The sequence below is a fragment of the Balaenoptera musculus genome, chromosome 19 (genome assembly GCF_009873245.2).
Source record: "Balaenoptera musculus isolate JJ_BM4_2016_0621 chromosome 19, mBalMus1.pri.v3, whole genome shotgun sequence".
NCBI classification, from domain to species: Eukaryota; Metazoa; Chordata; class Mammalia; order Artiodactyla; family Balaenopteridae; genus Balaenoptera; species Balaenoptera musculus.
In genome coordinates, this window is record NC_045803.1 from 19,347,395 (window position 1) to 19,375,350 (window position 27,956).

Sequence of the window (27,956 nt, forward strand, 5' to 3'; positions counted from 1 at the left end):
GTGGAATAAAGCTGCAGTGTGAGCCTATCCCTGCCCTTTAGACATTCATATTCCAGGAGGGCAGCGATCTTGGCAAGAGGACCAGCCTGTGTCCAGGGGCACAGAGTGCGGGCTCGGGGCCAGAGTCCACTAGCTGGGAGCAGGGTGAACAGACCAGGTGGGGAAGGGTGGAGGTGGCGAAGGGGAGGCCAGAGCCCAGAGGGCGTTGGTGTGGCCCTGCAGGAGTTGTGGGCGGTGTGAATCCCTGGCTGGGAGGCTGAGTCTCAGACTTGGGGCTCCAAGGACTCACAAGCAAGTGTCCGAACGAGATGGTGCTAAGGTGTCAGGGAACATCTATGATGAGATCACTGGAGACGCCCATGGGCAGTTCCCCTGGCTTGCCTTTGGCTTCCTGAAAGGAATTTTTTTTTTTTTTTTTAAATATTTATTTATTTATTTTGGCTGTGCTGGGTCTTCGTTTCTGTGAGAGGGCTTTCTCTAGTTGCAGAGAGCAGGGGCCACTCTTCATTGCGGTGCGCGGGCCTCTCACTATCGTGGCCTCTCTTGTTGCGGAGCACAGGCTCCAGACGCGCAGGCTCAGTAATTGTGGCTCACGGGCCCAGCTGCTCCGCGGCATGTGGGATCTTCCCAGACCAGGGCCCGAACCCTTGTCCCCTGCATCGGCAGGCAGACTCTCAACCACTGCGCCACCAGGGAAGCCCCCCTGAAAGGAATTTGTTCTGTCTTCCACTTTAAAAGGAGGGGTGAATTAGCGCTTACCAGATTAGGAGGCCTGAGTGGATCAGATTTGCAAGAGCGCTTCACAGGGATGTGTGTTTCAAGAGTGCTTTTTGCCAGTGATGGAGCTTGAGGTGGTGGACAGAAGTTCCTGGCATCTGATCATCACAGCCTCCGGGGTATTAAGAATCGGAAGGTAGTTGGCAGTGTCTTAGCCTCTGCCCAGAGGCCACTGTGAATCCATCAGCCTGACACATGGTTACTCGGTGGGGAGGACACAGGCATCTGGATCTGGCTGTTGCTCCGCTTGAGAGACCAGCCCCAGGGCACCCAGTGTTCTTGGGGGGAAGCAAAGGAAGAGTTCCTCAGGCTCCCTGTGAGCCCGGCGAGAGCCAGTGTGGAGAAGAGACTGTGACCACCCCTGTGTCATGATGCGTCTGTTCTGTGCCCGAGGCTGCCGCCCCTCGGCTCCCTTCCCCCGTCTTGTTCCTTCTAATCACCAAGAGGAACTGCCCTCGGTCCGGTCCGTCCCCGCCAGTCTGTTAGGTGAGGCCCCGGTTCAGGTGAGGCCTTTGGTGTTTCCACCCTGAGGAGCATCTGTTGTCAGAAACGTGGAAGGGACCTGGAGCGGGGGGTGTTTGGGATTGCACGGGTCTTCCTGGGGCCCTTTGTCACTCCTTGCAGGCTTCTGCTGACTTCCTCAGTGCTCAGAACCAGGCCTAGAAACGTATTTATATTGTTTTCTTTTCTCACGTTTAATATCCTAGAAACTTGTGTTTACCGGAACATAAATTTGACCTGTTAGGGGTCTTTTCAGTGCTTTCACCTGTGGGCTAGGGCCTTAAAGTGGAAAGGACACTGGCGTGGCATCAGAGAGCCTGTGATGAGGTTCTGGCCACCGCCTCCTCATCCTGTGGCCTTGAACCAGTGGCCCCCGGAGTGAGTCTCCTCCCCCGTAGGATGAGACGGACCGGTTGTTGAAAGCGGACAGTGAGATGACGTAAGAGGAGGTGCTCACGAGATGCTCCAGGACTAGGGCTCTAAAGCCGTCACCCTGAAGCAACACCGCTCTGCCCCTCTCTAAGACGGAAGAAAAGAGTCTAACGCCAGCTGCAGAAATGGGAGCTCAGTCTCTGTGTGTCACTACTGAAAGGACTGAGCAAGGCTTGAGCACAGGTGAACCCTGGGATCCTCAGGAGGGAGCAGCCATCATTTATAAGTTACTTTGGTGGTTGAGGAAATGTATCAGTAGGTCCTGATTACAGAAGTGTGTGTGTGTGTGTGTGTGTGTCTGTCTGTCTGTCTGTCTGTCTGTCTGTCTGTCTGTCTAAGATACCATAACTTGTAAAGCAGCTGAGGATGGGTTTTAAGTCCCTATTTCTCCTTACTGCCCGGCGCCAGGTGCGTTACCTGTTGGAGTGGACGGAGGAGGACCTGGATGAAGCGGAGGATGCTTTCAGGGCGGTGGACCTTGAATTTTGTCACCCCTTGTGCCAGTGCCCCAAATGTGCTCCAGCTCAAAAGGTTTGGCTTTTCTTCTGTTGGGGGATGGGGGTAGAGGGCAAATTCTTCTTTTTCCCCCTTAGGAAAGTTGTCTGCTTCTCAGCCAGCTAACGGCCGAGTGGCTGGTTGTAGGTGTCCCCTGAGATACAGCTCAAGGTAGAGGAAAGTGGACACTCGTGCAGGATCTGGCTCCGGCTGCCTGCTTTCTGAATGGGCAGGTCAGGGAACAGGGTCATGAACGCGGGCTTAGTGTTTCAGTGGCTCTCAAGGCCCCTGAGTCACAAGGCAGGAGCTTATGAACAGACATGCCCAGGGGTCTCCGTCCATGTGGCCGTGGTCCCTTGGGAGGATGCAGGCAAGAACCACTGCCCACTGCCTTTGCTCACGTTGGTGCACCCTCTGCGGGAGGACCCTCCCTCCAAGCACAGAGAGAGTCCTGTGCCTTTTACCCTGTTTCCGCCAATAGTAATAGCTTGCAAAAGCACAGTACAATATCCCGACCAGGATATTACCATGGATACAATCCATCCGTCTTACTCATATTTCCCCGGTTTTATTTGTGCTTGTGTGTGTGTGTGCGCACATGCCTGCACGTGTGTTTATTTACGCGTTCTGTCTAGTTTTGTTTTTTTTTTTTAAATGGGGTATAGTTATTTTACAATGTTGTGTTAGTTTCTACTGTACAGCAAGGTGAAGTAGAGTTCCCTGTGCTATACAGCAGGTTCTCATTAGTTATCTATTTTATACATATTAGTGTATATATGTTAATCCCAATCTCCCAATTCATCCCACTCCCCCATTCCCCCCTTGGTGTCCATACATTTGTTCTCTACATCTGTGTCTCTATTTCTGCCTTGCAAACCGGTTCATCTCTACCATTTTTTTAGATTCCACAAATAGGCGTTAATATACGATATTTGCTTTTTTCTTTCTGACTTACTTCACTCTGTATGACAGTCTCTAGGTCCATCCATGTCTCTACAAATGACCCAATTTCATTCCTTTTCATGGCTGAGTAGTATTCCATTGTATTCCATTGTATATATGTATACACATATATATACACATATATGTACCACATCTTCTTTATCCATTCCTCTGTTGATGGACATTTAGGTTGTTTCCATGTCCTGGCTATTGTACATAGTGCTGCAATGAACATTGGGGTGCATGTGTCTTTTTTTAATTAATTAATTAATTAATTTATTTTTGGCTGCATTGGGTCTTTGTTGCTGTGCGTGGGCTTTCTCTAGTTGCGGTGAGCAGGGGCTACTCTTCGTTGCCGTACACAGGTTTCTCATTGTGGTGGCTTCTCTTGTTGCGGAGCATGGGCTCTAGGCGCGCAGGCTTCAGTAGTTGTGGCCCATGGGCTTAGTTGCTCCGTGGCATGTGGGATCTTCCTGGACCAGGGCTCAAACCCATGTCCCCTGAATTGGCAGGTGGATTCTTAACCACTGCGCCACCAGGGAAGCCCTGCATGTGTCTTTTTGAATTATGGTTTTCTCAGGGTATATGCCCAGTAGTGGGATTGCTGGGTCGTATGGTAATTCTATATTTAGTTTTTTAAGGAACCTCCATACTGTTCTCCATAGTGGCTGTATCAATTTACATTCCCACCAACAGTCAAGAGGGTTCCATTTTCTCCATACCCTCCAGCATATATTGTTTGTAGATTTTCTGATGAGGCCCATTCTAAGTGGTGTGAGGTGATACCTCATTGTAGTTTTGATTTGCACTCCTTTAACAATTAGTGATGTTGAGCATCTTCTCATGTGCCTCTTGGCCATCTGTATGTCTTTGGAGAAATGTCTATTTAGGTCTTCCACCCATTTTTTAACTTATTTTTGGCTGCGTTGGGTCTTCGTTGCTGTGTGCAGACTTCCTCTAGTTGCGGCGAGTGGAAGCTACTCTTTCGTTGTGGTGCGCAGGCTTCTCATTGCAGTGACTTATCTTGTTGTGGAACATGGGCTCTGGGCGCATGGGCTTCAGTTGTTGTGGCATGCAGGCTCAGTAGTGTGGTGCATGGGCTTAGTTGCTCCGCAGCATGTGGGATCTTCCTGGACCAGGGTTGGAACCCATGTGCCCTGCACTGGCAGGCAGATTCTTAACCACTGCGCCACCAGGGAAGTCCTTCCGCCCATTTTTTGATTGGGTTGTTTGGTTTTTTGATATTGAGCTGCATGAGCTGTTTGTATATTTTGGAGATTAATCCTCTGTCCGTTGATTCATTTGCAAATATTTTCTCCCATTCTGAGGGTTGTCTTTTCATCTTGTTTATGGTTTCCTTTGCTGTGCAAAAGCTTTTAAGTTTCATTAGGTCCCATTTGTTTATTTTTGTTTGTATTTCCATTACTGTCCTGCATTCTGTTTAGTTTTATCACATGTGTAGGTTTGTGTGTCCACCACCACATTCAAGGTACAGAACAGTTCTCTCCTTACAAGGAGAATAACTCATGTTGCCTTTTATAATCACACCCACCTCTCTCCCTGTCACCCCAACCCACCATCCCTGACCCCTGGCAACCACTAATCTGTTCTCCAGTTCTAATATTTTGTCATTTCAAAAATGTTATATAAAAGTCATCATACAGCATGGAACCTTTGGGGATTGGCTTTGTTCACTCAGCCTGATTTCCAGGTTGTTGTGTGTAATCAGCGGTTTATTCTGCATCGCTGAGCAAACTCTAAACACACCACTGGGCTAGAAGAATAGTTTTAATTTAATCACAGCATGAAGCAATTTACTTTTGTGTCTTTTTGAGAAATTACAAAAAGAGAAAAAGATAGTAGGCTTTAAAAGAGCAAGGAACATAAATTTATCCAATAAATTCAACAGATGCTGTAATGTGTAATTCAGTTTCTTGCTACAATTAATGAACTGTGAGGTGGGGGAGAGCAGAGTGGGTAAATGACCAGAAGGACAGCAGAGACACAGTAACTGCTTCCAGCCATACAGTCACTGATGGGCCTGAGGGCTGTGCTACTTCATTCACATCACATCCTTTGAAACAGCATCTGCCTTTTTAATCCCTTTGTTTTTCACAGCAGCCCACCTTGGGGAAGTCAGTTTTTGGACTGTACGTATCCAGCAGCATGCGGACAGAAGAAAAGTTGTACATCCCAATGTACACAATACCCTGTAGCTGAAAAAGCTACAAGTGAATGAAAAACTCAGTCATTTCAATATTCTTAGGTTAGAGACATCCATGGTGAAGCTTTTTTAATAAAGTAGTATTATCTTGCAGTACAAAGGATAACACCATTGTATCTGTTTTGTAAAGTCAAATTAATTTTCTTAGCATGGGACATACACACTGAGTTAGACAGCTAGCACAGGAATGAGCACATGCTATGTATACAACGCCATTTACAACTGCTCAAAAAAAAAAAATGAACTACTTAGGTATACACGTAACAAGATGTGGACAGGATCTGTGTGCTGGAAATCACAAAATGATGAAAAAAGTCAAAGAATGCGTAAATACTTAGATATATCAGATCGTGAAGACTCAACCTAGTAAAGATGTTATTTCTCCCCAGATTGATCTACAGTTTTAATGCAATTCCTATCAAAATCCTAACAAAGTTTTTGTAGACATAGACAAGCTTATTTTACAATTTATATGGAAAGACGCAGGCCCTAAAATGTCTAAAACGATCCTGGCAAAGAAGAATAAATTAGGATCACTCTACGCAATATTAAGGCTAACTGTGTAGCTACAGTAATCAAGACAGTGTGGCCCTGGTGGAGGGACAGACACACAGATCCCTGGGACAGAAAGAGAACCCAGAAATAGACCCACACATATATAGTCAACTGAGGTTGACTGACAGCAAGTCGGTGGGGGAAGGACGGCCTTTTCAACAAACAGTGCTGGAGCAAGTGGACATCTTCAGGCAAAAAAATGAACCTCAACATAAACTCACACCCTGAACAAAAATTAACTCAAAATGGATCACAGACTTAACCGTGAAATGTAAAATTATAAAACTTTTAGAAAAAAACAGGAAGAAATCTTTGGAATCCAGGGCTAAGCAAAGAGTTCTTAGACTTGACACCCAAAGCATGATCCATAGAGAGCAAATGGATAAGCTGGACTTCTAAATTACAAACTTGTCCTGTGGAAGCCCATGCAAAGAAGCTACACAGGCAGATTACAGACTAAAAGAAAGTACCTGCAAAGCAAATAGCTGACAAAGGGCCAGAATCTAGAATATATAAAGAACTTTCAAAACTCGATAGTAAAGAAAGAAAACAAACCAATAAGAAGATGGGCAAAGGGAATGAACAGACATTTCATTGACGAGCATTTAGATGTGGCAAGTAAGCACATGAAAGGATGTTCAAGGTCATCACCCATCAGGGAAACGCAAATTATAGCCACAGTGAGATAATGCTATGCGCCTATCAGAATGGCTAAAATAAAAATTAGTGAAAAGTGAAACCACCAAATGCCGGTGAGGATGTGGGGGACTTGGTTCACTCATCCACTGCTGGTGGGAATATAAAAGCCACTCTGGAAAACAGTGTTTGTTGTCAGTTCCTTATAAAACTAACCGTAGAATTACCATGTAATTAGCACATGATTCAGCAATTGCATTCCTGGGCATTTATCTTAGAGGAATGGAAACTTATGTTCTCACAAAAACCTGTAAACAGATGTACACAGCAACTTTATTTGCAGTATCCCCAAACTAGAAACAACCCACGTGCCCTTCAATGGGTGAACTGCTAAACAAAGTACGGCAGGGGCATGCCACGGGGCGCTGTTCAGCGATAAAGAATAAACTGTTGATTACATGCAACACCTGGAATCAGGACATTTGGTAGTCTCCTGTTTTTGGCTTTGTGAATAAAGCAACTGTGAACATTTGTGTACAGTTCTTTGTGTAGATATATTTTTACTTGGGTAATTACCTAGGAGTATAATTGCTGGGTTATGCAGGAGGTATATGTTAACTTGAAATGACCAGTTTTCCACAGTGATTGTAGCATTTTTCATTCCCGCCAGCAGGGTGTGAGAATTCTAGTTGCCCCAAACCCCGGTCAGCACTTGGTATTTTGATTTTTTAACTTTAGCCATTCTGGTAAGTGTGCAGTGGTATTTCATCATGTTCTTCCCTTCTACTTCTTCATCTGCTTGTTTTTGATTTTTTTGAAGTATAATTTATATACAGTGAAATTCACCGTTTAAATTTAGCATAGCTTTTTAAAGAGATAACATTTTTAATCATCGAAAAGTGAACTAGATAACCCAAGTTTTTTTTTTTTTTTTTTTTTTTTTTTTTAACAGAGATGCTACATTGCACTCCTTCTGGGTTACTTTTATTTATTTATTTATTTATTTATTTATTTATTTATTTATTTATGGCTGTGTTGGGTCTTCATTTCTGTGCAAGGGCTTTCTCTAGTTGCGGCAAGTGGGGGCCACTCTTCATCGCGGTGCACGGGCCTCTCACTATCGCGGCCTCTCTTGTTGCGGAGAACAGGCTCCAGACGCACAGGCTCAGTAATTGTGGCTCATGGGCCTAGTTGCTCCGTGGCATGTGGGATCTTCCCAGACCAGGGCTCGAACCCGTGTCCCCTGCATTGGCAGGCAGATTCTCAACCACTGTGCCACCAGGGAAGCCCCAATAACCCAAGTTTTAATCCTTGATCAATCACAGAAAACATTGACATTAATTCCACTATCAAATATATGATTCAACATCACAATTTAATGTCTTTTTAGTTCTATTGGTTTGTTTTGTTTGCCCTTTTAATTACTGATGGATTATTCTTATATCCGCATGACTGGTTTTAAAACCATTGTGAATAAAAAGGAAGTTCCATGATAAAAATGAAGGTGAACTTCAGAGATAAGTAGCAAACAGTTTTCTGAGGTTTGACAAACGAATGTGTAACCACCAGCATGGTCAAAATATAGACTATCTCTATCACCCAAAATATTCTTTCCTGCCCCTTTGAAGTTCGCCCCATCCCATGTTCCATCCCCTGACCATCACTGATCTGCTTTCTGACCCTTTGGTTTTGTGATTCCTGATTTTGATTTGCATTTCCCTGAAAACTAAAGATGTTATTTTATGTGCTCATTGACCGACCATTCAACTGTCTTCTTTTGTGAAGTCTTTTCAAATCTTTTGCCTATTTTTTTTTTAACATCTTTATTGGAGTATAATTGCTTTACAATGGTGTGTTAGTTTCTGCTTTATAACAAAGTGAATCAGTTATACATATACATATGTTCCCATATCTCTTCCCTCTTGCATCTCCCTCCCTCCCACCCTCCCTATCCCACCCCTCTAGGTGGTCACAAACCGCGGAGCTGATCTCCTTGTGCTATGCAGCTGCTTCCCACTAGCTATCTGTTTTACGTTTGGTAGTGTATATATGTCCATGCCACTCTCTCACATTGTCACAGCTTACCCTTCCCCCTCCCCATATCCTCAAGTCCATTCTCTAGTAGGTCTGTGTCTTTAGTCCTGTCTTACCCCTAGGTTCTTCATGACCTTTTTTTTTTTTTTCTTAGATTCCATATATATGTGTTAGCATACGGTATTTGTTTTTCTCTTTCTGACTTACTTCACTCAACATCATTAATCATTAGAGAAATGCAAATCAAAACTACAATGAGAGATCATCTCACACCGGTCAGAATGGCCATCATCAAAAAATCTACAAACAATAAATGCTGGAGAGGGTGTGGAGAAAAGGGAACACTCTTGCACTGTTGGTGGGAATGTAAATTGATACAGCCACTATGGAGAACAGTATGGAGGTTCCTTAAAAAACTAAAAATAGAACTACCATACGACCCAGCAATCCCACTACTGGGCATATACCCTGAGAAAACCATAATTCAAAAAGAGTCATGTAAAAAAAAAAAAAACAAAAAAAAGAGTCATGTACCACAATGTTCATTGCAGCTCTATTTACAATAGCCAGGACATGGAAACAACATAAGTGTCCGTTGACAGATGAATGGATAAAGAAGACATGGCACATATATACAATGGAATATTACTCAGCCATAAAAAGATACGAAATTGAGATATTCGTAGTGAGGTGGATGGACCTAGAGTCTGTCATACAGAGTGAAGTATTTTTTTTTTCTTTTGCCTGTTTTTTTTTTTTAAAGTTGGATTGTCTTGTTGAGTTGTAAGAGTTTGTTTTGTTTTGCTTTTAAATTCTGGTTGGTACAAGTCCTTTGTCAGATACACATATCTGCAAACATTTTTCTCCCCTTGTATGACTTGCTTTTTCATTTTCTTACTTGCCTCATGCAAAGAGCAAACATTAAACATTTTTACTAAGTCAGTTTATCAAACTTTTTTTATGGCTTTTGCTTTTTGTGTCTTATCTAAGAAATCTTTGCTTATCCCAGTGTTGCAAAGATTTTCTTTTGTGTTTACTTCAAGAAGTTTAATAGCTGTAGCTTTTACATTTAGGTCTGTGATGCATTTTAGTGTTTGTGTTTGGTGTGAGGTAAGGGTTGATGGGCAGTTTTCCCATATGTGGGTGTCCAGTTGTTCCAGCACTATCTGTCAAACAGACTTTGCCTTCCCCGTTCAATTGCCATGGCATAAAACGGTATCATCGTAGGGGGCTTGCTATCTTGAAAACGGAAGTTAATCCTTCGATGTATCATACCTTTCTAAAGTAGTAATTCACCTGTGGGCAACCCGATTCAGGATGCCGCTGTGATTCCAGATTTTACAGAGGGGCTGTGAGGGACGGATGGCTTTGGCTCCTTCAGCCGGCTTCCTTAAATACTAACAACATTTCCGTTTCCACATTCTGCACTTATTAGAAGCTGGCAAAGATTCCTGCCAGTGGGCTTGGTGTGAACGTGACCAACCAGGATGGTTCCTCCCCACTGCACGTTGCTGCCCTGCATGGTCGGGCGGACCTCATCCTCCTCCTCGTGAAGCACGGTGCCAGTGTGGGGGCCAGAGACGCAAAGCAGGCTGTCCCACTCCACCTGGCCTGCCAGAAGGGCCACTTCCAGGTATGGGTCCTGGCTCTTGGGCAGCGTGTATAGGGTTAGAACCTTACTTGGCAGGAGTGCTGCCGAGGGAAGGGTTTGCTTGCTGGCCCAGAGGACGGGCCCATTTCCTTCCTCCCAGTGTTGAGATTCTGAGATGCACACGGTAGGACCACTCAGCAACAGAACACAGAACCCTGGAACTTCTGGGAGTGGAGCCAACCCCCCTCCCACTGGCATTCACGTCTGGCAGCACAGAGGCTGTCATTCTGATTCTCACCCCAGCCGGGAGCTGTCTCTCTGACTCTTGGATGTTGGTCATCTGTGCCAAACAGTTCAATATCTATTTATTTTTTCATTTTTCCTTATTAGTTCCACTGTAAGGTTTTTAAAGCTAGGAATCATATTTCAGGTAATGCCTAGCATTAGTTTTCTAACATGTGAAACTGGAGTAATAATTACAGCTCTCCACAGAGGAGACGGAATGATTAAATGAAAAACACGCGTGCCTAGTACACCGCCTCCACACACACAAGACCCTCAGCAAATGTTAATCCCTCCCCCTTCACTGGTCTGCTTTCTCCTGAGGGTCAGAGATGGATCTAAGAGTCTTCTAGATAAGCTTACAGAAAAGTTAAAGGAATAGCAAGTTAGAGGATCTCTCCCTGCAAATTTTAATTAAAGTTGAACACTTTTCTTCTCTGGCCTAGGTGGTGAAATGTCTACTAGATTCTAATGCAAAACCCAATAAAAAGGATATAAGTGGAAACACACCCCTCCTTTATGCCTGTTCCAGAGGTCACCACGAAGTTGCGGCACTGTTGCTGCAGGTAAGGACCCCCTCACCCCCAGCCCAGGAGCTGCTGACACAGCTTGGTGATGGGCATACCGCCACGCGGCGAGCCTCTGGCAGTGCGCCGGGGAGGGGCGGGAGAGGGAGGCCGCTTGGCTTTTGCTTTAAGCTGGCCCTGGGGTGGGGAGCTTTGCAATAACGGGGTCTCAGCGTCCGAGCTGCATCAGGGATGCAGAGTTAAGGACTGAGACGCCGTTTTGCTGAGGGTTTGGATCTTGCCTCATTTAACCAGGTCAGTTGAATTGTTACCTGCAGTGTGAGCTGAATGTCCTTTTATGTCACTGCTCCTTTTTTCCTCTCTTGATAAAGGGTATATGTGTTGACTGTAGAAGGAAGAATTTTTAGAAGTAGGGAAAAACCCAACTTTTCCATAACCCTGTTTCTGAAAGGCAACTAACTTTTGTGACTTTTTAAAAATGTGCATAGTTTAGATCAGTATTGTTTTCTATATTGCTTGTTTTAACTTAACATAGAAAACTGTTTATTTTATTTATTTTATTTTTATAATTAATTTATTTTTATTATTTATTTATTTATTTTTGGCTGCATTGGGTCTTCGTTGCTGCACGCGGGCTTTCTCTAGTTGCAGCGAGTGGGGGCTACTCTTCATTGCGGTGTGCGGGTTTCTCATTACGGTGGCTTCTCGTTGTGGAGCACTGGCTCTAGGCGAGCGGGCTTCAGTAGTTGTGGCACGTGGGCTCAGTAGTTATGGCTCGTGGGCTGTAGAGCACAGGCTCAGTAGTTGTGGCACACGGGCTTAGTTGCTCCACGGCATGTGGGATCTTCCTGGACCAGGGCTCGAACCCGTGTCCCCTGCATTGACAGGCGGATTCTTAACCACTGGACCACCAGGGAAGTCCGAAAACTGTTTATTAAAACCTCAGTTTTTAGCGGTTGCATAATTATGGATGTACCATGGTCTTTTTTTTTTTTAACTGTTTCTGCTCAATACATTTAGGTGACTTTTATTTTTTTTCCTGTTATAATGATAAATGCTGCCATGAATATCTTTGTACATAAATCTTTTCTCCTCAGTATTACTCTTACTCCTAACATCTTAAAAAAATTTCCGACATACAGAAAAGTTGAAAGAACGTTATAGGGCACACCCATATAGGTACCACATCAATGCAACATTCCTTCTGATTGTGCCGTTTTTCTCTTTCTAGCATGGGGCCTCCATTAATGCTTCTAACAATAAGGGCAACACAGCACTGCACGAGGCTGTGATAGAAAAGCACGTCTTCGTGGTGGAGCTGCTTCTGCTTCATGGAGCATCAGTTCAAGTCTTGAACAAGAGGCAGTGCACAGCTATAGACTGTGCTGAACAGGTAGGTGGGAGCGCTTCATTGCTGAGGGCGTCCCAGGCTCCCTTACAGCTCACGGGGATCCCCTGTGTTTAAACCAGATCTGAAAGAGCAGTAGCCTGACCTCTGACTTGCCGTGCCAGGCTTAGTAGGTGTGCTGGAAGTCTGTGAGTGTGGCTGCGTCCCTGGTCCTTGGTCACCTGATCAGAGGCGGCCTGCTGGGGTAGTCTTCAAAGGCCTGGGTAGAGGTGCCCCCTACCCACCACAGGCCTCGGCGCCTCTGGCACACAGTCCAGCAGTTAGGTACTCGTGGGGAAGGAGCAGGTTGACACGGCATCCTGGTCTCACCCTCCCTGCACTGGGAATACGCCTGTGGTCCTAGCAGCACAAGGGAGGGAGTGTGTGCAGTTAGTGAACAAACCTTGAGTTCTGTAAGGAGAAGTGTGATGCACAGTTTACCACCCTCCCAGTGCGTGGACGTGCACCATGGAGAAATGGTGAGGAAATAGGAGGAGACTACAGGAGGGACCTCTTTACTGTTCCTCTTTTCATGTTGAATCTTTATCTAGTTTCCTACTCAGGTAGACGACTACTAGGCTGTTAAATGACACCACTGACATATTAAAGTCACCATAAATCCAACCTACTTATAGGCTTAGTATATTAATTTCTAATTTTCAATTGTGTTTCTTAACAGAATTGAAAAATTTTATACTTTCAATTTAGCACTTTCTCAAATGATGAATATCTTTTATTGAGCATTTACTATGTGCTGGGCGCTTGATAACCTCATGATAATTCTACAATAATAGATCGTATTCTTGTCAACCCAGTTGCACGGAGCAGTGAAACACGGGCCCAGAGTACCACCTAGTAGAGGGCAGAGCCATCGTCCAAATGCAGTGCTGTTCTCCACCACTAGGCTTTATGGCCTCAAAGTTTTGTCTGTAGCTGCTTCTTAGCTTTTCTGCCCAGCCATGCCAACACTGACATTTAGATCAAAAACAGGCAATAACCTGCTAAGAAAGCATAAAAAACATTACTGTTACCTTTTCCCTTTCACACTGTAGAATTCAAAAATAATGGAGTTGCTTCAGGTAGTACCAAGCTGCGTGGCCACGTTAGATGATGTTGGAGAAACAGACCACGACGAGTATGTTACTGTCAAGATCAGGAAAAAATGTAAGAACTCACATCCTTTCTGTAATTCTCAACTTGGGTTTATTTGGAAGTTCATGAGTGGTTGGTTGCTGGTTTTCACTTAATTGTAAATGTAAAACATAATCATGACTGGGGGTGGGATACAGGCACCAAAGAAATGTATGCTATATCCTGTTTCATCCATCCTGTAACATACATTTCATCCAGAAATGTATGTAATATCCTTTTTCCTCCGTTGTTTGGATACTGGCTTTCTGCTTGATTGTGATGCTCCCTAAAGAGGTAAGATGGACACTCTGGGCATTACCCTGAAGGTCAGGCCTCCACTCGCCAACCAGGGAGGAGGGACCACCTCTGGTAGTTTCTTTCATGTCTCATGTTCTGAATCCAGGTCTTTTTCTCAGCACTTCCTGGACATCTGGGATAAATGCTACCTTTAAAGACTTCTTTTTTAATCTGCAGGTGTACAGAGGTAGATGGTCATTAGAACAGCAGCTGCCAAACGGGGTGGGGCTGAAGTATTTTACTCTTTTTTAAAAAGTTGTTACAGTTTAGATGGGGTCCTTGTTCAACTTTTTAAAAAAATTGCAATTGTAGTTTGCAATGCAGTCATGTGAATAAGCCCGTTCACATATCTGGATAATCCTGAGGCTGTCTCACCCTAGTTGGCTGTGCCTGGGGAATATCAGTGTGTTAAGGACTTATCTTTGTTTCATGGGGGTTCACACAGTAATAACTAGGTATCTACTAATACGTTTCTGTAATCAAATGCAGTGCTTAATTTCCTAAAGTTTGTTAAACTTTAACAAGAAGAAAGTTGAAAGTTTGCATCTGTGCTATAATTTTTAAACAATTCTTAAGCTAGTTTGGAAGTTTTCAGACGTTTATCCTTTTATCTACAGGGAACTCCAAAATGTATGATCTACCAGATGAACCTTTTACAAGACAGTTTTACTTTGTCCACTCAGTTGGTCAGTTTAAGTGAGTATAAGATTCGAGTTGATTTCTGTGCTTTTGACCTTAGCTTTACTTACAACTCAAGCAGGTTATATGCAGCTTTAATGGGTTATAAATAAATCTCCATTCATCAAATGCTTCCACCTCGTGGCCAACCAGAGTATTTTGCACCACTATCCCGAACGTTCATTTTAGTTTGTTTTGGGTTTCAGGGGAAGGACCTCAAGGGAGATTATGGCAAGAGATAGAAGTGTCCCTAATTTTGCTGCAGATTCTTCGCATGAGGTGAGTTATTAAACACTGGCTTATAATCTTACTTTTTCAAGCCTGAATTTTTCAAAGCTAATCCATGGTAAACACATTTCTCATTTCATTATTCCCTCACTGATAAGAGTTACTAACAATTAAAATGAGTTCCTTAGTGGCATGGTCATTTATTGTTATATTTAATAATGCGTTTCTGAGCTGAGAAAGGAAAGTGAAGAAAAAGTGGGAAATAGTTGTAATGCATGGAAAGATGCTGTTTACAGTGTGCATACTAGATGAACTATCTCACATTTTACTATGGAAGCAAATTCACTAATGTGTTAATCACTAATGTAAGGAAGAAAACACATTTGTATATAGATGGGTAAAAAACTTCAAGTATGGTATAAAGTTGCTCATATAGACAATCTGTATGTGGCCATTTTCCTATGGCACTATTTAATTCTCTTTATAAAAAGAAGCCTGCTTTACATTCTGTGGTGTTTTTAGGTGGCTCTTCTCAGAAAACATGGCTTGGCTTTGCTTTTTTTTAAATTGAAGTATAGCTGATTTACACTGTTGTGTTAGTTTCTAGTGTACAGCAAAGTGATTCAGTTACATATTCTTTTTCACATTTTTTCCACTATAGTTTATTACAAGATATTGACTATAGTTCCCTGTGCTATACAGTAGGACCGTGCTGAAACATGGCTTTTCTTGTTGCTGCTTGCCAATATAATATATGCCTTATTTATGAGAAATAGAATTTATAGTATGTGTGGCATAGGCTTGTTGGAACAAATATACTGAAGTTCTAAATCTTTTAGAGAATTAGTGATTTTTGTTAAGATGACTAATTTTGATTTCATAGTTAATCTTCCATGGCTTTGCTAATAGACCTGCTGCTGGCTGGGAAACCTGCAAACTTTGAAATCTGCCTGGGTTCAATCAAGTGTTAGCTTTTCCCTTGGTAGCTGGGGGACTTAAGGCAGATTGCTTAACTTTTGCTGATCCTGTTTCCTCAGCTGTATGTAAAATGGGGAAAACAATAGTACACACTTGTTTGTTAGAGTTGTAAAGATTAAATGTGAAAACATGTAAAGCGTTTACATTGTGTCTGATACATGGAGTGCGCAAATGTCATACTTTCACTGCAGGGATGTTAAGAGTTGAAATTATGCCTGGAAAGTACTGAGCACATTGGATGGCACATAGAAGCACTCAAGGGTAGCTGTTATTGTGTGGGTTGTTTCAAGTATAGCACAAATGTGAACTGTTTGAATCATACCTTTTCTTTAGCCAGGGAGGCAAAGAGTCACTCGGAAGCAGAATAACCTGCCAGGCCAGAGCAGCTCTCAGACGGCTGACAAAGGAAACGATGGTCAGCCGGAGAGGCCTGGACCGAGACAAACTGCTCCCGGACAAAGGCGAATGCTCCGTAGACACGCAGTCAATGATGCGGTTGTACCCAAGGGCCCAGAGACTACTGGCAACCTGACCACTCCCCAAGAGGCTAGCATTTCCCAACGTTAACAGTAATAAGGAATTATCTACTGCCAAGAAGTGAGCCCTCAACAAGAAGATGCCAAGCATGAGTACAGCTTAGAACTAAATGAACTTACTGTTTGTCTTGAGAGAAAAGCAGAAAGGTCCTGAAAGCTTTTCTGTGGCTGATGGAAAGAATGCAACAACAAGAAGCTATCAATCACTATCTCTTTCATCTTCAAAGCTAATGGATACACTTGAAAAGGAAAGGACAAAAATTCCAGTAGTGTCCAGATCCTTAAGACGCTTCTTCTTATGTATTAGGGTTCCTTGGTTACAGTGAGAGGTTTCATCACCAGATTCTGACCTCCTTCTACTGAAAGGTGCTAGACCTCTGGGATGTGTATAAACTTGCAAACCACAGCTAAAAGGATTCCTCCCTCTGCGATAAGCTGAAGGAAAGCAATTTAGGTTTCATGGTACCGTGGAGGCCGGGCAGAAATGTTGCGTTGGAATGAAGGAAATAATAGGACCTGAAAAATGTCCCTTTGCAAGCAACACTTGAACCCAAAGATGCCTAAATGCCATTTTAATGCTCATTTTAGTTGAAAGGACACATATGACGTGTTCTACACTATGTATGTGGGGAAAGTTGGGTATAATTTTTCTTCTAAAAAATTAAGTACAGATAATTGATCACTGCACTTATACACCTGTAGCAGTGTCTCTGGAAAAATCCCTTTCCGTTAAGAGCCTCCCTTAAATGTCACACCTGATGGATGGTTCCTGAACTAGACAGTAGACTTGGCACACCTTTTCTTAGTCTTTTGATTCAGATTCAAAACTTACAGCACAAACCAGGTCAAAGTTACCTTAAATTAGAATTTATTGCCATTTATTCCTTTTTATAAATTTCTATAGCTTATACTCTTATTTTTTTGTTACCAATTGGTCTAGAGCCGCAAACATGGGTTTGTCCAGAGTACATTTTCAAACAACTTTGTAATAGGGAAATGGTTCTGTGCACGTTCTTGGAAACATTTGCGTTATGTACAGAAGGGAGGGGCTGATTATTTTTCTACAAAGTAATTTATGATTTTTAATTTTCTAATGTGCCTTGGACATGTGCCAAATGATGGAAAAGAAACAGTAAACTTTATGATTCTTGAGCGTGTCACGGTATACTTTTTTGAGTTTGTTTTGCTAGGGAGATGTGTTTCTCAGCCTTTCTGCTATAAACATGTGCTTTGTATATGGAAACATCTTCCCCCATTGGATGGAGATACATTTTATTTTTCAGCTATAGATGTAAGTACAACTGAAGCATGTAAACTGGATCATCTGGAGCAGATCATTACCCACGTGCCCTGAGTAAGGCTTACCTAATCCAGTAAGCCCAGTGTCTAGGGCCCCCACAAGGATGTTTGAATTTCCTCTAACATCAGAAGAGCAAAACCGAATATAACACAGCTTCTTAGCCCAAACAGGAAATAAGCACTGTTGCTTTGCAAGTTTCTTTGTTCTATTTTTACTCCTTTCCCCCACTTTTAAACAAAACCACCTTATTGACTTAAGTTGCTGTGCTTCTCTACCATCCTAATTAAGAAACTTGACCCTATGCAGTTTATCAGCACAGCCATTTCCAAGATGCAAATACGTATATTTGACATCACCTAATTTTGGAGGTGGTGCAATATAATATTGAAAACTTTCACATATACCCCCAGTTAGTTTCTAACAATTGTCCTGGCTGGTAGAATTGTCAAATGAGGAGCCAGGTTCATGGAAATAAAGGGGCTAATTTGCTTGCACCGTCAAGAGCTGGGGTCAAGCCCTGGCTGGCGGTGTCACCTGAATTGGCAGATTCCAGCTTGGTGTGCCCTTCATCTAGAGATGTAAATACCATGAATGGGACTGTCAATCTTAGGGGAGAAGATTCCTTTTGAGCTCCTTTGGTAATCAGCAGGGTGAGCAATCTGAAGTGATTACCTCAATTATTTTTAAAAACACTTGTGTTTTTCTCCAATTACTTTCCCACTTAAAAATAAATTTGACAACTCAAATTGGTAATGCCCGAATTTCTATTTTGTGTAAGAATGTTCTGAATTCAAAGTTAAATTAGAAAGTTGAGAATAACCACCCCCAACCCCGTGGACGGAAACGTACCCCACCCCCTTGATGCAGTCAAGAACCTCTATCCTTGTACAGAGTCACTTTCCATTCTCGCGTGTCTCTGAAGGATGGGAGGTTGACAATCTTTAAACACATTCACATCAGTAGCTGCCATCAGGACAGTGGTTATTCTGCAAGAGAAAGTGTGTAGCAAACTTGCTGAGAATTGTCTAGTCTCCCGCCAGCATTTCTATGTAAACGAGACATAAAACAAAATTTACCTGTAACTGGGATTTTTTTTTTTCAAAATCCTTGATCACATTTTACTTTTGATGATTTACTCTGTTACTCTGAAAAATTTTTGATGTTCTTAATGGTTCTACTCATTCGTTTATTCAAGAATACTAGACACTTTATTCTAACACTGACTTTCTTCAGCATCTATGGTTACAAATTTCAATTCTCAAACATAGTAAAATCTCAAATATAGTTTAAACATATATCAGCAGTGTGCTAGCTAAAGCAGAGATTGGGATTTAGCTAGATTGGGAGATTGGGATAAACCACATTTCCCATCACTTTCCTGCTACTAATCCTATTCTTCTCATTAAATGTTATGAACTTCCTAGAGGGCTAGGCCTCCCAGGACTAGGACATCTATCTACAAGGTTACACCAAACAGCTCACTTGAGAGTTCAGTTTATTTATTTATTTATTTTTGGCTGTGCTGCGCAGCTTGCGGGATCTTAGTTCCCTGACCAGGGATTGAACCCGGGCCATGGCAGTGAAAGTGCCGAGTCCTAACCACTGGACCGCCAGGGAACTTCCTAGAGTTAAGTTTATGATTTAAATTTATGAGCACAGTTTTTCATAACCTGGTGGGAGTAAAGCACAATATAAGAGATGACATTTAAAAAAATATATATTTATTTACTTGGTTGTGCTGGGTCTTAGTTGCAGCAGGCGGGCTCCTTAGTTGTGGCAGGCGAACTCTTAGTTGCAGCATGCATGTGGGACCTAGTTTCCTGACCAGGGATCGAACCCGGGCCCCCTGCATTGGGAGCGCAGAGTCTTAACCACTGCACCACCAGGGAAGTCCCAAGAGATGTCATTTGCTTTAAGTTACCTGCAACCTTATCAGTGAAGACCCAGAACATTTCTACCAAAATGTTTAACCACTAAACTGTCTCAACTGGATTTGAATCATTAGAAATCATTTCTCTTACAAACATGTTTACTAGTGTTGAAGTATTATTACCCACATGTCTTATTTTGGTAATTTTTTTCCAATGGATGTTACCCTCTAGTTACGGAGGTTGTTTGGATAGGGGTCATATTTGTTAGATAATTTAGTCTCAATGCCTTTGAAAAGCATATTATAAATGAAACCGAAGCTAGGAACTTTCCCACATTAAATGTAAGTACTATCTTCAGGGAGAAAAATAGCTTACCTGCTTTCAGAACCTATGTCTTGAAAATATTAAAGTTGACTCAGCTTAATCCATGAGTCTTAAATCCCATGATGTTACCGGACACTGCTATTTTCTTTTTACTGAAGATGATTGAGCAGCTTCTATTTCTGCTGAGGCCATTTTCCCACCTAACACTAATGTCACAATTACAAAGGATATACTCATGCTGCTACACATGTTCAAAAGCTTTTGATAGGAAAGGAAAAAATGGAAAATGCAGGTCTTCTGTTCATTCTGCTATGGTTTTAAAACAAGTCTGTCCAAATTGTTTTATTTTGCATAACAAGTTTATTTTTAAAAGGCATATAGACAGTAAACAAAGTAAACATCCCATCAAGATCTTAACTTCTGCCAAGTATTCTCTGTCCTAGAATTGCTCCATTAAGTCCCAGTCTCTAGACATCTTAAATTCAATAATCGTCATCTTCATCAGAGTCCATTACTTTTCTTCTGCTGAACTGGGGGGAAAATTAAATGAGTATCATAACATGTTTCACAAAGCATAACTCAGATTTTCTGAGAACACAAATTTCTACCTACTACAGCGAGACATTTCTGTCTTTAAAACAACTCAGTGTTTCAAAACAATAGAAGAGCCTTGAAAATTAGGCCCTCAATATATGCAGCCTTTCTCCCCAAACCTCCCTGTGTTATAAAATGAAAATGTCTATGGGCTGAAACATGTTTGATACAGTACATGCAGATGCAACGCTTATTTAAAATATCAATCTTTCTTTTGCCGTGTGCATTTGGGGAAACTTACTTTAACTGTTGTTTTCTTTTCTGTTTGTTGGCTTACTTTCTCGAGGATTTCTATTAAACCTTGTTCTGATACCTAGGATAACCATAGAGAAAAACAGTATTTTTTTAAAACAAAGAATTGACCTCAGCAGACTGAATGGTTTTAGTCCTTCCGGGGTGCGGGGGTAGAGGTCAAGAGGGAAGGAGAGTGGGACAGCGGGCTGAAGCCACTGGCTATAACTCTTGGTTTAAGTTCCACATAAAATCTGCTCTGCTAGTCTTCATTTGAGGGAGGAAAAGTATCCATCAGCTTCCTCGAAAAATACAAAATTAACAGGCACTTAAGAACACCTTCATCACCACTGTGTTAAGTGTCAGGGACAGAGATACACCATCTCTGCCCCTGAAACCTTGAGAAGCTTAAAAGCAGGAGACGAGTCACTCAAAAAAGATGAAGCAGTCGTTGTCTCTTCCACACACATTCTCAGTGTAAGGGGTTCAGGGCGGGCTGACCCCTGTAGGCTGTGGTGGCGGCAGAGGGCTTCCCAGTGCAGGTGGGGCTCATCTGGGTCTTGAAGCAAGGTCAGGGATGCAGAATATACCCATCATGGCATTACAGCAACGCACATAATAACCAGGAATTTTAGCACCTCTTCATTTGCAAAACAAGCGCAACTTTACCTGTTTTAATTAGTATTACTGACAAACCTTGTTTCCAGTGTAGAAGCAATTTAGGCTAGCTGACCCTAATAGTCACTGGTTCCATAGCAATGTCAGAAAAGGAAAGAAGCAGAGGATTTTAGAAAAGACAATTAGTTATCTTTTAGGAACGATGGTAGATACAACTATTCTCTCCTTTAAAACTGCTTCAACAAGAATTCAGTAACCAGAAGAGATATAATTGACCTTCTGAAAATGTTTTGATAAAGTAGGTAACAATAGGTTAAACTGCCTCAAGGCAGTCCAAGCTTACCTTCCCACTTAGTTGTCCATACCGTGCCATCTGTATAAGGTAATTCTCTACTGCTTTAGTTTTCTCAGGCTTTACAAGTGCTAAGTTACTTACTAAAAAGGAAAAAAATATGTTACTTACTAAAAAGGAAAAAAATATATATATCTATACACACACACACACAAAGTCAGAACTAAATGCACTTATATTACACCTTGAAACTAAGCACTGACATTTCCAAAGCCCTTCAGACTTATTCATGTCTTGAAACTAGCAAGGTAGATAAGGCAGATGCTATGGTTACTCCTCTTAAAAACGAGGAAAACTTGAGTTCAGCTGTGTCAACGTCAGTCAAGACCACACAGAGGTCGTGGCAGAGCCAAGATTAAACTTGGGTCCTCAGATTCTAAGCTCCATGCTTAAAAAAAAAAATGCACTATTGCCCTCTGAAAAGCAATTTATATATTACTACACATATATAATCATAGTGATTCATCTAAGCCTGCCTCTTCTAAGCTGGGCTTCAAGTTATAATACAGAAGATACTGGTTCATTCTGATGGCTCATTTAATATTTTTTTCTACATGATTTTTATGAAAAATTTTATTATGAAAAAACATACACTAAAATGGAGAATACAGGCATACCTCATTTTATTGAGCTTCACAGATACCGCGTTTTTCACAAATGAAGGTTTGTGGCAACCCAGCTTGGAGCAAGTCTATTGGCATCATTTTTCCAAGAGCATTTGCTCACTTCATGTCTTTGTATCACATTTTGGTAATTCTCACAATATTTTTGAACTATTATTATTCTTATATATGTTATGGTGATCTGTGATCAATGATTTTTGATGTTATTGCAAAAAGATCATGACTTGCTGAAGGCTCAGATGATGATTATCATTTTTTAGCAATAAGGTTTTTTTTTTTTTGCAATAAGGTATTTTTAAATTAAGGTATGTACACTGTTTTTTTAGACATAAGGCTATTGCACACTTAATAGACTACAGTATAGTATAAACTTAACTTTTATATGCGTTGGGAAACTAAAAAATTTGTGTGACTCACTATACTGTGGTGGTCAGGAACCAAAGCTGCAATGTCCCCCAAGGTCTGCCTGTACAATAAACCAGAGCCCCCAATCACCCACGTCGACTACCAGCAACATTTTGTGACTGACTCGATTTAAGAGTTGTTTCCTATAAATTTTACCTCATACAGTCGTCCCTTCGTACCTGCAAGGACCCCCTGAGGATGCCAAAATCCGAGGATGCTCAAGCCCTTATATGAAATGGTGTAGTACTATCAGCCCTCTGTATCTGTGGATTCTGACTCCACGGATACAGAGGGCCGACTGTATGCACTTGGAGATCATCTCATTGGTAGGAGAGAATGGAGCTGGTACTTCTAATAATGATTTAAGTACATTTCTTTAGGTTTATAAACTTAACATTTCTTACAAATAATCTGTATCTCACGTTTTAAGGTTAAACAAATATTTAATCTAGAGATAGCAACAATTTCATATATATCTCCCCATTCAAATAACTCAAGCCAATTTTATGGAAATAAAGAAAACTGAAGATGCTTACATCGGGCCCGGGCTGACTGATCCAGAACTTGGGCTAAGATACTGTTTCTCATTTCTGCTTCCCTACAACAAAAACAGGTCAAGTAAAATTAGAACTAAGCTGTCAGCATTCCTGTTGAACATAGAAAAATGTAACGAATCCACTCTTACACTCAAAGGCCAGCATTATATTTTGTGAGTGTATATCTTTATATTTTGTGAGGTTGAAAGGTAAAACTTCACATTTACCTAATCAGAGTGGAGTTTCAGTTCAACCACGATTATAAGCATTTATTAAGTACCTAGTGTGTGAGAGGTGCTAGAAATTTATAGTGAGATTTCAGGCAATTACAAGGACCAAGTGATTAATCCCTGTAATTTTCTTAGAGATAAAGAAGCTGAGGTCCACAGAGGCAATGTTAAGGAGACACAGGTAACTGTGGCCAAGGTAGGACCAGATCCCATATTTCCAGACTCTCAGTTCTAGTTTTTGGGTTGGGGAGGGGAGTTAAACTATAACTCTGCTTTCTATCCTTGCATCTTCCTACCTATCCAAGTAGGAACTATTTCAAGTTCACAGGACAGTGGTTTCAAACTTTTTTAAGCAGAAATTGTTTTTCAAATGAAGCAGGAACTTAATACGTAACACAGACAAAAGCAGAGATTCTTTGGCTGAATTCGAAGGGGAGCTCTGGCTGGCTGTGCCTTACTAATTGCCCCCCATCTGAGGAGCCCTGGGGTTCATGGAAACAGACTGAAGCCCACTTCCATAAGGCCATTTCCTTATCACTCCTGAGTACTTCAACCCTGCCACGAACTTACTACATTTCACTAAATCTAAGAGGCACAGAGTAGAAAACACACCATAGTATACTGTATCTCCAAGAATGAAAAAACACACTAGATGAGGTGTCTAATAGGAGACCCTCACTCAAAGCTGGGGTATCATCCCAGAGCAACATCCTCAATACAAGGTAAACAAGAAATAAACCCGCTATTCAGACAAGGAACAGCAAGGAAGTGTTGCGTTGCAACGACCTTGGCCCTGAGTGGAGGGAAAGAAAAAGTGTCTCTGAGAATCTGAACTTCAAGCTGTAGTCTTGCAGGTTTGCTGTCTGAATTCACAGCACCAGTGTGGAGAAAGGGGGAACCTCAAGCAGTGAATTTTAAGAGGTCTCAGGTTAGAAATGACCCACGTGATGGCAGAAGCAAAAGTAAATCCTCTTTGGAAGAATCCAGGACAACAGCAATCAATTATGAGACACATTCGAACGTCAGATATGTTAGCATGTGAAAAAAAATGCACATCTTATAATCAGTGAAATTCATGCGGTAGTTTTATTTTCTTCTTAGCACTATCCCAGGTGCTTACCATCTGTTTTCTCCCTCTAATGTAAGCTACGTCAGGGCAGGAACCTTCTCCACCTTGCCTATCTCTGTAGACACCACACACTGCCTGACCCAGAGCAGGTGCTCAGTATTTGCTGGATGAATGAATGAGTTAAAAGGCAACCCTGGGGGGTAGGGGTGGGGGCATGGGTAGTTTAATAGGCATAGTTTCAGATTTGCAAGATGAAAAAGTTCTAGAGATTTGCTGCACAACAATAAGAATATAGTTCACATGACTTATACTCTTAAAAAGAGTTAAGATGGTAAATTTTGTCTTATGTGGTTTTTTTTAATCAGTTAGAAAAAAAAGGTAGCATGATGGGGTAACTAGGCATTCATTCAATAAACCTGCCAAGTGTGAGGTTCTCTGTGATATTCTGGGATAAAATAACATTGAGAATAGAATGATAGTTAATGCTATTGAGCACTTACTAAATGTGAAGCACTGTGCCCCTGCAATCCTCACCACATACCTGTGAGGCAGTCCTATGATTATGTTGGTTTTAAGGTAATCACAGTTTAGCAGAGAAACATCTATCAGTAATTGCAATACAAAGTAGTAAGTGCTGTGGGGTTCCATACATGTTTATTTAACAAACATAATAGCAAACAGTGATGATGATTTCTGGAAAAATCACTATGCCAGGAAGATCTTTAAGAGTCACACATCTATTAAGGTATTAAGGTGACTATAGTAAAAAAAAAAAAAAAAAAAAAAAAAAAAAAAAAAAAAAAAAAAAAAAAAAAAAAAATTTGGTGAAACCATCCTTCAAAAAGTTCAGAGTTCCCACAGACATAGAGAACAGACCAAGAGATCGGTGTTGGGAGCTGGGCCAAATGAGTGAAGATTATCAGAAAAGTATAAACTTCCAGTTATACATAAGTCATGGGGATGAATGTACAGCATGGTGACTATAGTTAATAATACGGTATTGCATGTTTGAAAGTTGCCAACAGAGTAGATCTTAAAAGTTCTCATCACAAGGAAAAAGGTTTGTAAGTATGTGTGGTGATGAATGTTAACTAGACTTATTGTGGGGATCATTTCACAGTATGTACAAATATGGAATAATTACGCTGTATACCTGAAACTTACGTTGTATGCCAAGTACTCCTTAATTTAAAAAGAGCCACTACATTAAAAACAAAAAACAGTTCAGAGTTCCAGCCCATACCTTTGCTTTGCTTCCTGTTGTGCTACATCGCCAGGGTCCTGAAAAAACAATTTTATCTTTTAGTAATTTCACAGAGGAAAAACACAGGAACTCCTATTTTCTTTCTGATACCTAACAGGCTCCTGCACTGGTAGAGACGGCTTTACCAAATAATTAAAAGCCGGGCCTCACAAAAGTCAAACCGATAGCTTCCACTTACTACAGCGTTTTGATAAGCTTCTAAAGTCACAATCTAACAGAGTGTTTTAGAATACAAACCACCATTAGGGAGAAGAGTCCTTGCTCTACAAAACCGTGTTTTACGTGGTAAGAATAATTTCCGTAAAAGAAAATGTGCTTCGGTATTGGGGACGCTGCAGATTCAAACAGCCCTCCTTCCAGACCATCCCGCTCCACCCCTAACACGTTACTCCCTTCCTCTTGGCAGTAGAGCCCTTACTTGGGCGTTTTATCTACGGGATTAGTTTGGTGCCTGGCCCTCCCCGGGACTGTCAACTCCATCAGGCGATGTTCCCCGCTGTACCCTCAGCACCTGGCACACAGCAGACCCTTGGGTCGGAACAATTAAATTCTAGAAAACATTCGGCAGGAACGCTAGTCGAAGCAGGCTAGATCCACGAGCTAAGGGCACCGAGAGACCCGAGGGGCTGAGAATTCTGTTTGGGACCAATGCCTGCCCGGGCGAGAACCAGCCCCTGCCCGGGAGAGGCCCCCCCCCAACACCGCCCGGGGCCGCACGTGGTCCGCTGGCCGCCCGAGACCCCCGCACGGCGGGGAGAGGGACCGAGCCTGCTCGCGAAGCGACCAGGAGGGCCGCCGGCGACGGAGGGCGGGGTTCCTCGGCCGCGGGGAGAGCTGGGGCGTCGGCGCCTGGAGCCTCCGCCCGGGGCCGCGACCTCCACCTCGGGCGAAGGCGGCGCCCCTCAGGGGACGGGCCTGGCGGAGGGGCGGGAGCGCTCACCCGTGCTTCGCCTGCAGCTCGGCCAGCCTGTCGCTTTCCTCAACGCCTCGAGCTCCTCCTCCGCCATGGCGCGGGCCCGTCCGGAGCGAGCAGCCGGCGGCCTGGCTCCAGCCCACTCGAGAGACCGCTGGCAGCCCCTCAGCGCGCGCGGCCGCCGTCCCCACTGCGCAGGCGCCCGCAGCGCCCCAGGCATCACCAATCCAGCCCGGAGCCGCGCCGCGCGCCCCCAGCCAGGGGTGCGGGGAGAGGCCCGATTCCGCGATCGCTGGCCGCGGCTTGCGGGGCAGAACCGCTGCGCGGAGCCTTCCGGACTTCGGTTCCACCTCCCCGCTGCAAATCTGTGCTCTGCGCGCGCGGCCGCCAGCCGGGCAAAGATCTGGCTGCGTGTGGGAAAAGATAGTAACCTAGAAACAGGCCGTCCTCGACAAGTATAATAATAGGTAAAATTTGTTGGTTGCCTGTAATGTGCTAGGCTCATGTTATCTTCATTTACAGATGAGGATCCGGGCGCTTAGAAACGCTAAGTGGAGTGATGGAAATGTTCTAAAACTGGATGGTGGTGATGGTTGCACAATTTTAAAATTTGTTCAGAAATACTAAATTGTACCCTTAAAGTGGGTTGGGGGTGGGGCTGGAGCAAATAGAGACTCTCTGGTCATCCTGACGTTACGAAGCCAAATTAAAACAAACTTGGAGGCTGAGAGTCGGCATCAGATGGGCCTTTCCTCAGAGGTTGGCTTGGGGGCTGTGGGATGTGGTGTGAACTCCGGGACACTCCACACACACACACACACACACACACACACACATACACACACACACACACACGCTGTCCTAGGGCGCGCGCGCGCACACACACACATACACACACACACACACACACACACACGCTGTCCTGGGGCTCGCGCGCGCGCGCGCACATACACACACACACACGCTGTCCTGGGGTGAAAGCGCGCCTTTGGAGTGGGGACATTGGTGTGTGTTGGCCGGAATGTCAGGTCCCTAACCCTATGTCATGCATGTGCTGTCTTTTCAGTTGTGACAAAATATAAAATTTACCACTTTAACCATTTTAAGTTCACAGTTAAGTAGTGTTAAATGCGTTCACCTTGTGCAATCTCTAGGACTCTTTTCATCTTGTAAAACTAAAACTGTGCCCTATCCCCGCTTCCCCCCAGCCCTTGAACCATTCTACTTTCTGTCTCTGAATTTGCCTGTTATAGGTACCTATACAAGTGGAATCACAACATTTGTCCAATGTCTTCAAGATTCATCCATGTGATACCGACCAGGGTTCTTGGCCTTCCCCAATCAATAGAAATTGATCAGAGGCTAGACAAGAAATTCAGGCAAGGCTTTATTGGG

At 42.9% G+C, this 27,956-nt stretch overlaps 2 protein-coding genes across 12 annotated transcripts in view; one reads left to right on the forward strand and one right to left on the reverse strand.

The window, feature by feature from the left end:
• ANKRD27 (ankyrin repeat domain 27) overlaps positions 1–17,389 on the forward strand; it is a 52,259-nt gene extending 34,870 nt beyond the window's left edge. For 10 of the 11 annotated variants that reach the window (XM_036833572.1, XM_036833575.1, XM_036833576.1 and 7 more), the window contains 8 exons: positions 2,119–2,241; positions 10,032–10,229; positions 10,916–11,035; positions 12,228–12,389; positions 13,436–13,547; positions 14,429–14,507; positions 14,696–14,768; positions 16,029–17,389. In XM_036833572.1, coding sequence (XP_036689467.1) covers positions 2,119–2,241; positions 10,032–10,229; positions 10,916–11,035; positions 12,228–12,389; positions 13,436–13,547; positions 14,429–14,507; positions 14,696–14,768; positions 16,029–16,262 — 1,101 coding nt within the window. In that variant the 3' untranslated portion in view covers positions 16,263–17,389. The remainder of the gene's footprint in view (positions 1–2,118; positions 2,242–10,031; positions 10,230–10,915; positions 11,036–12,227; positions 12,390–13,435; positions 13,548–14,428; positions 14,508–14,695; positions 14,769–16,028) is intronic. The other variant, XM_036833569.1, reaches the window with a different exon arrangement.
• Positions 17,390–20,067: 2,678 nt separating this feature from the next.
• PDCD5 (programmed cell death 5) lies at positions 20,068–26,567 on the reverse strand. Its single transcript, XM_036833592.1, has 6 exons — positions 26,366–26,567; positions 25,628–25,665; positions 23,086–23,147; positions 21,513–21,604; positions 20,562–20,633; positions 20,068–20,256 (listed from the first exon to the last, which is right to left on the reverse strand). Exons 3-6 carry the CDS (start codon positions 23,135–23,137, stop codon positions 20,209–20,211), a joined length of 264 nt encoding a protein of 87 aa, XP_036689487.1. The 5' UTR covers positions 23,138–23,147; positions 25,628–25,665; positions 26,366–26,567; the 3' UTR covers positions 20,068–20,208.
• Between the last annotated feature and the right edge of the window lie 1,389 nt (positions 26,568–27,956).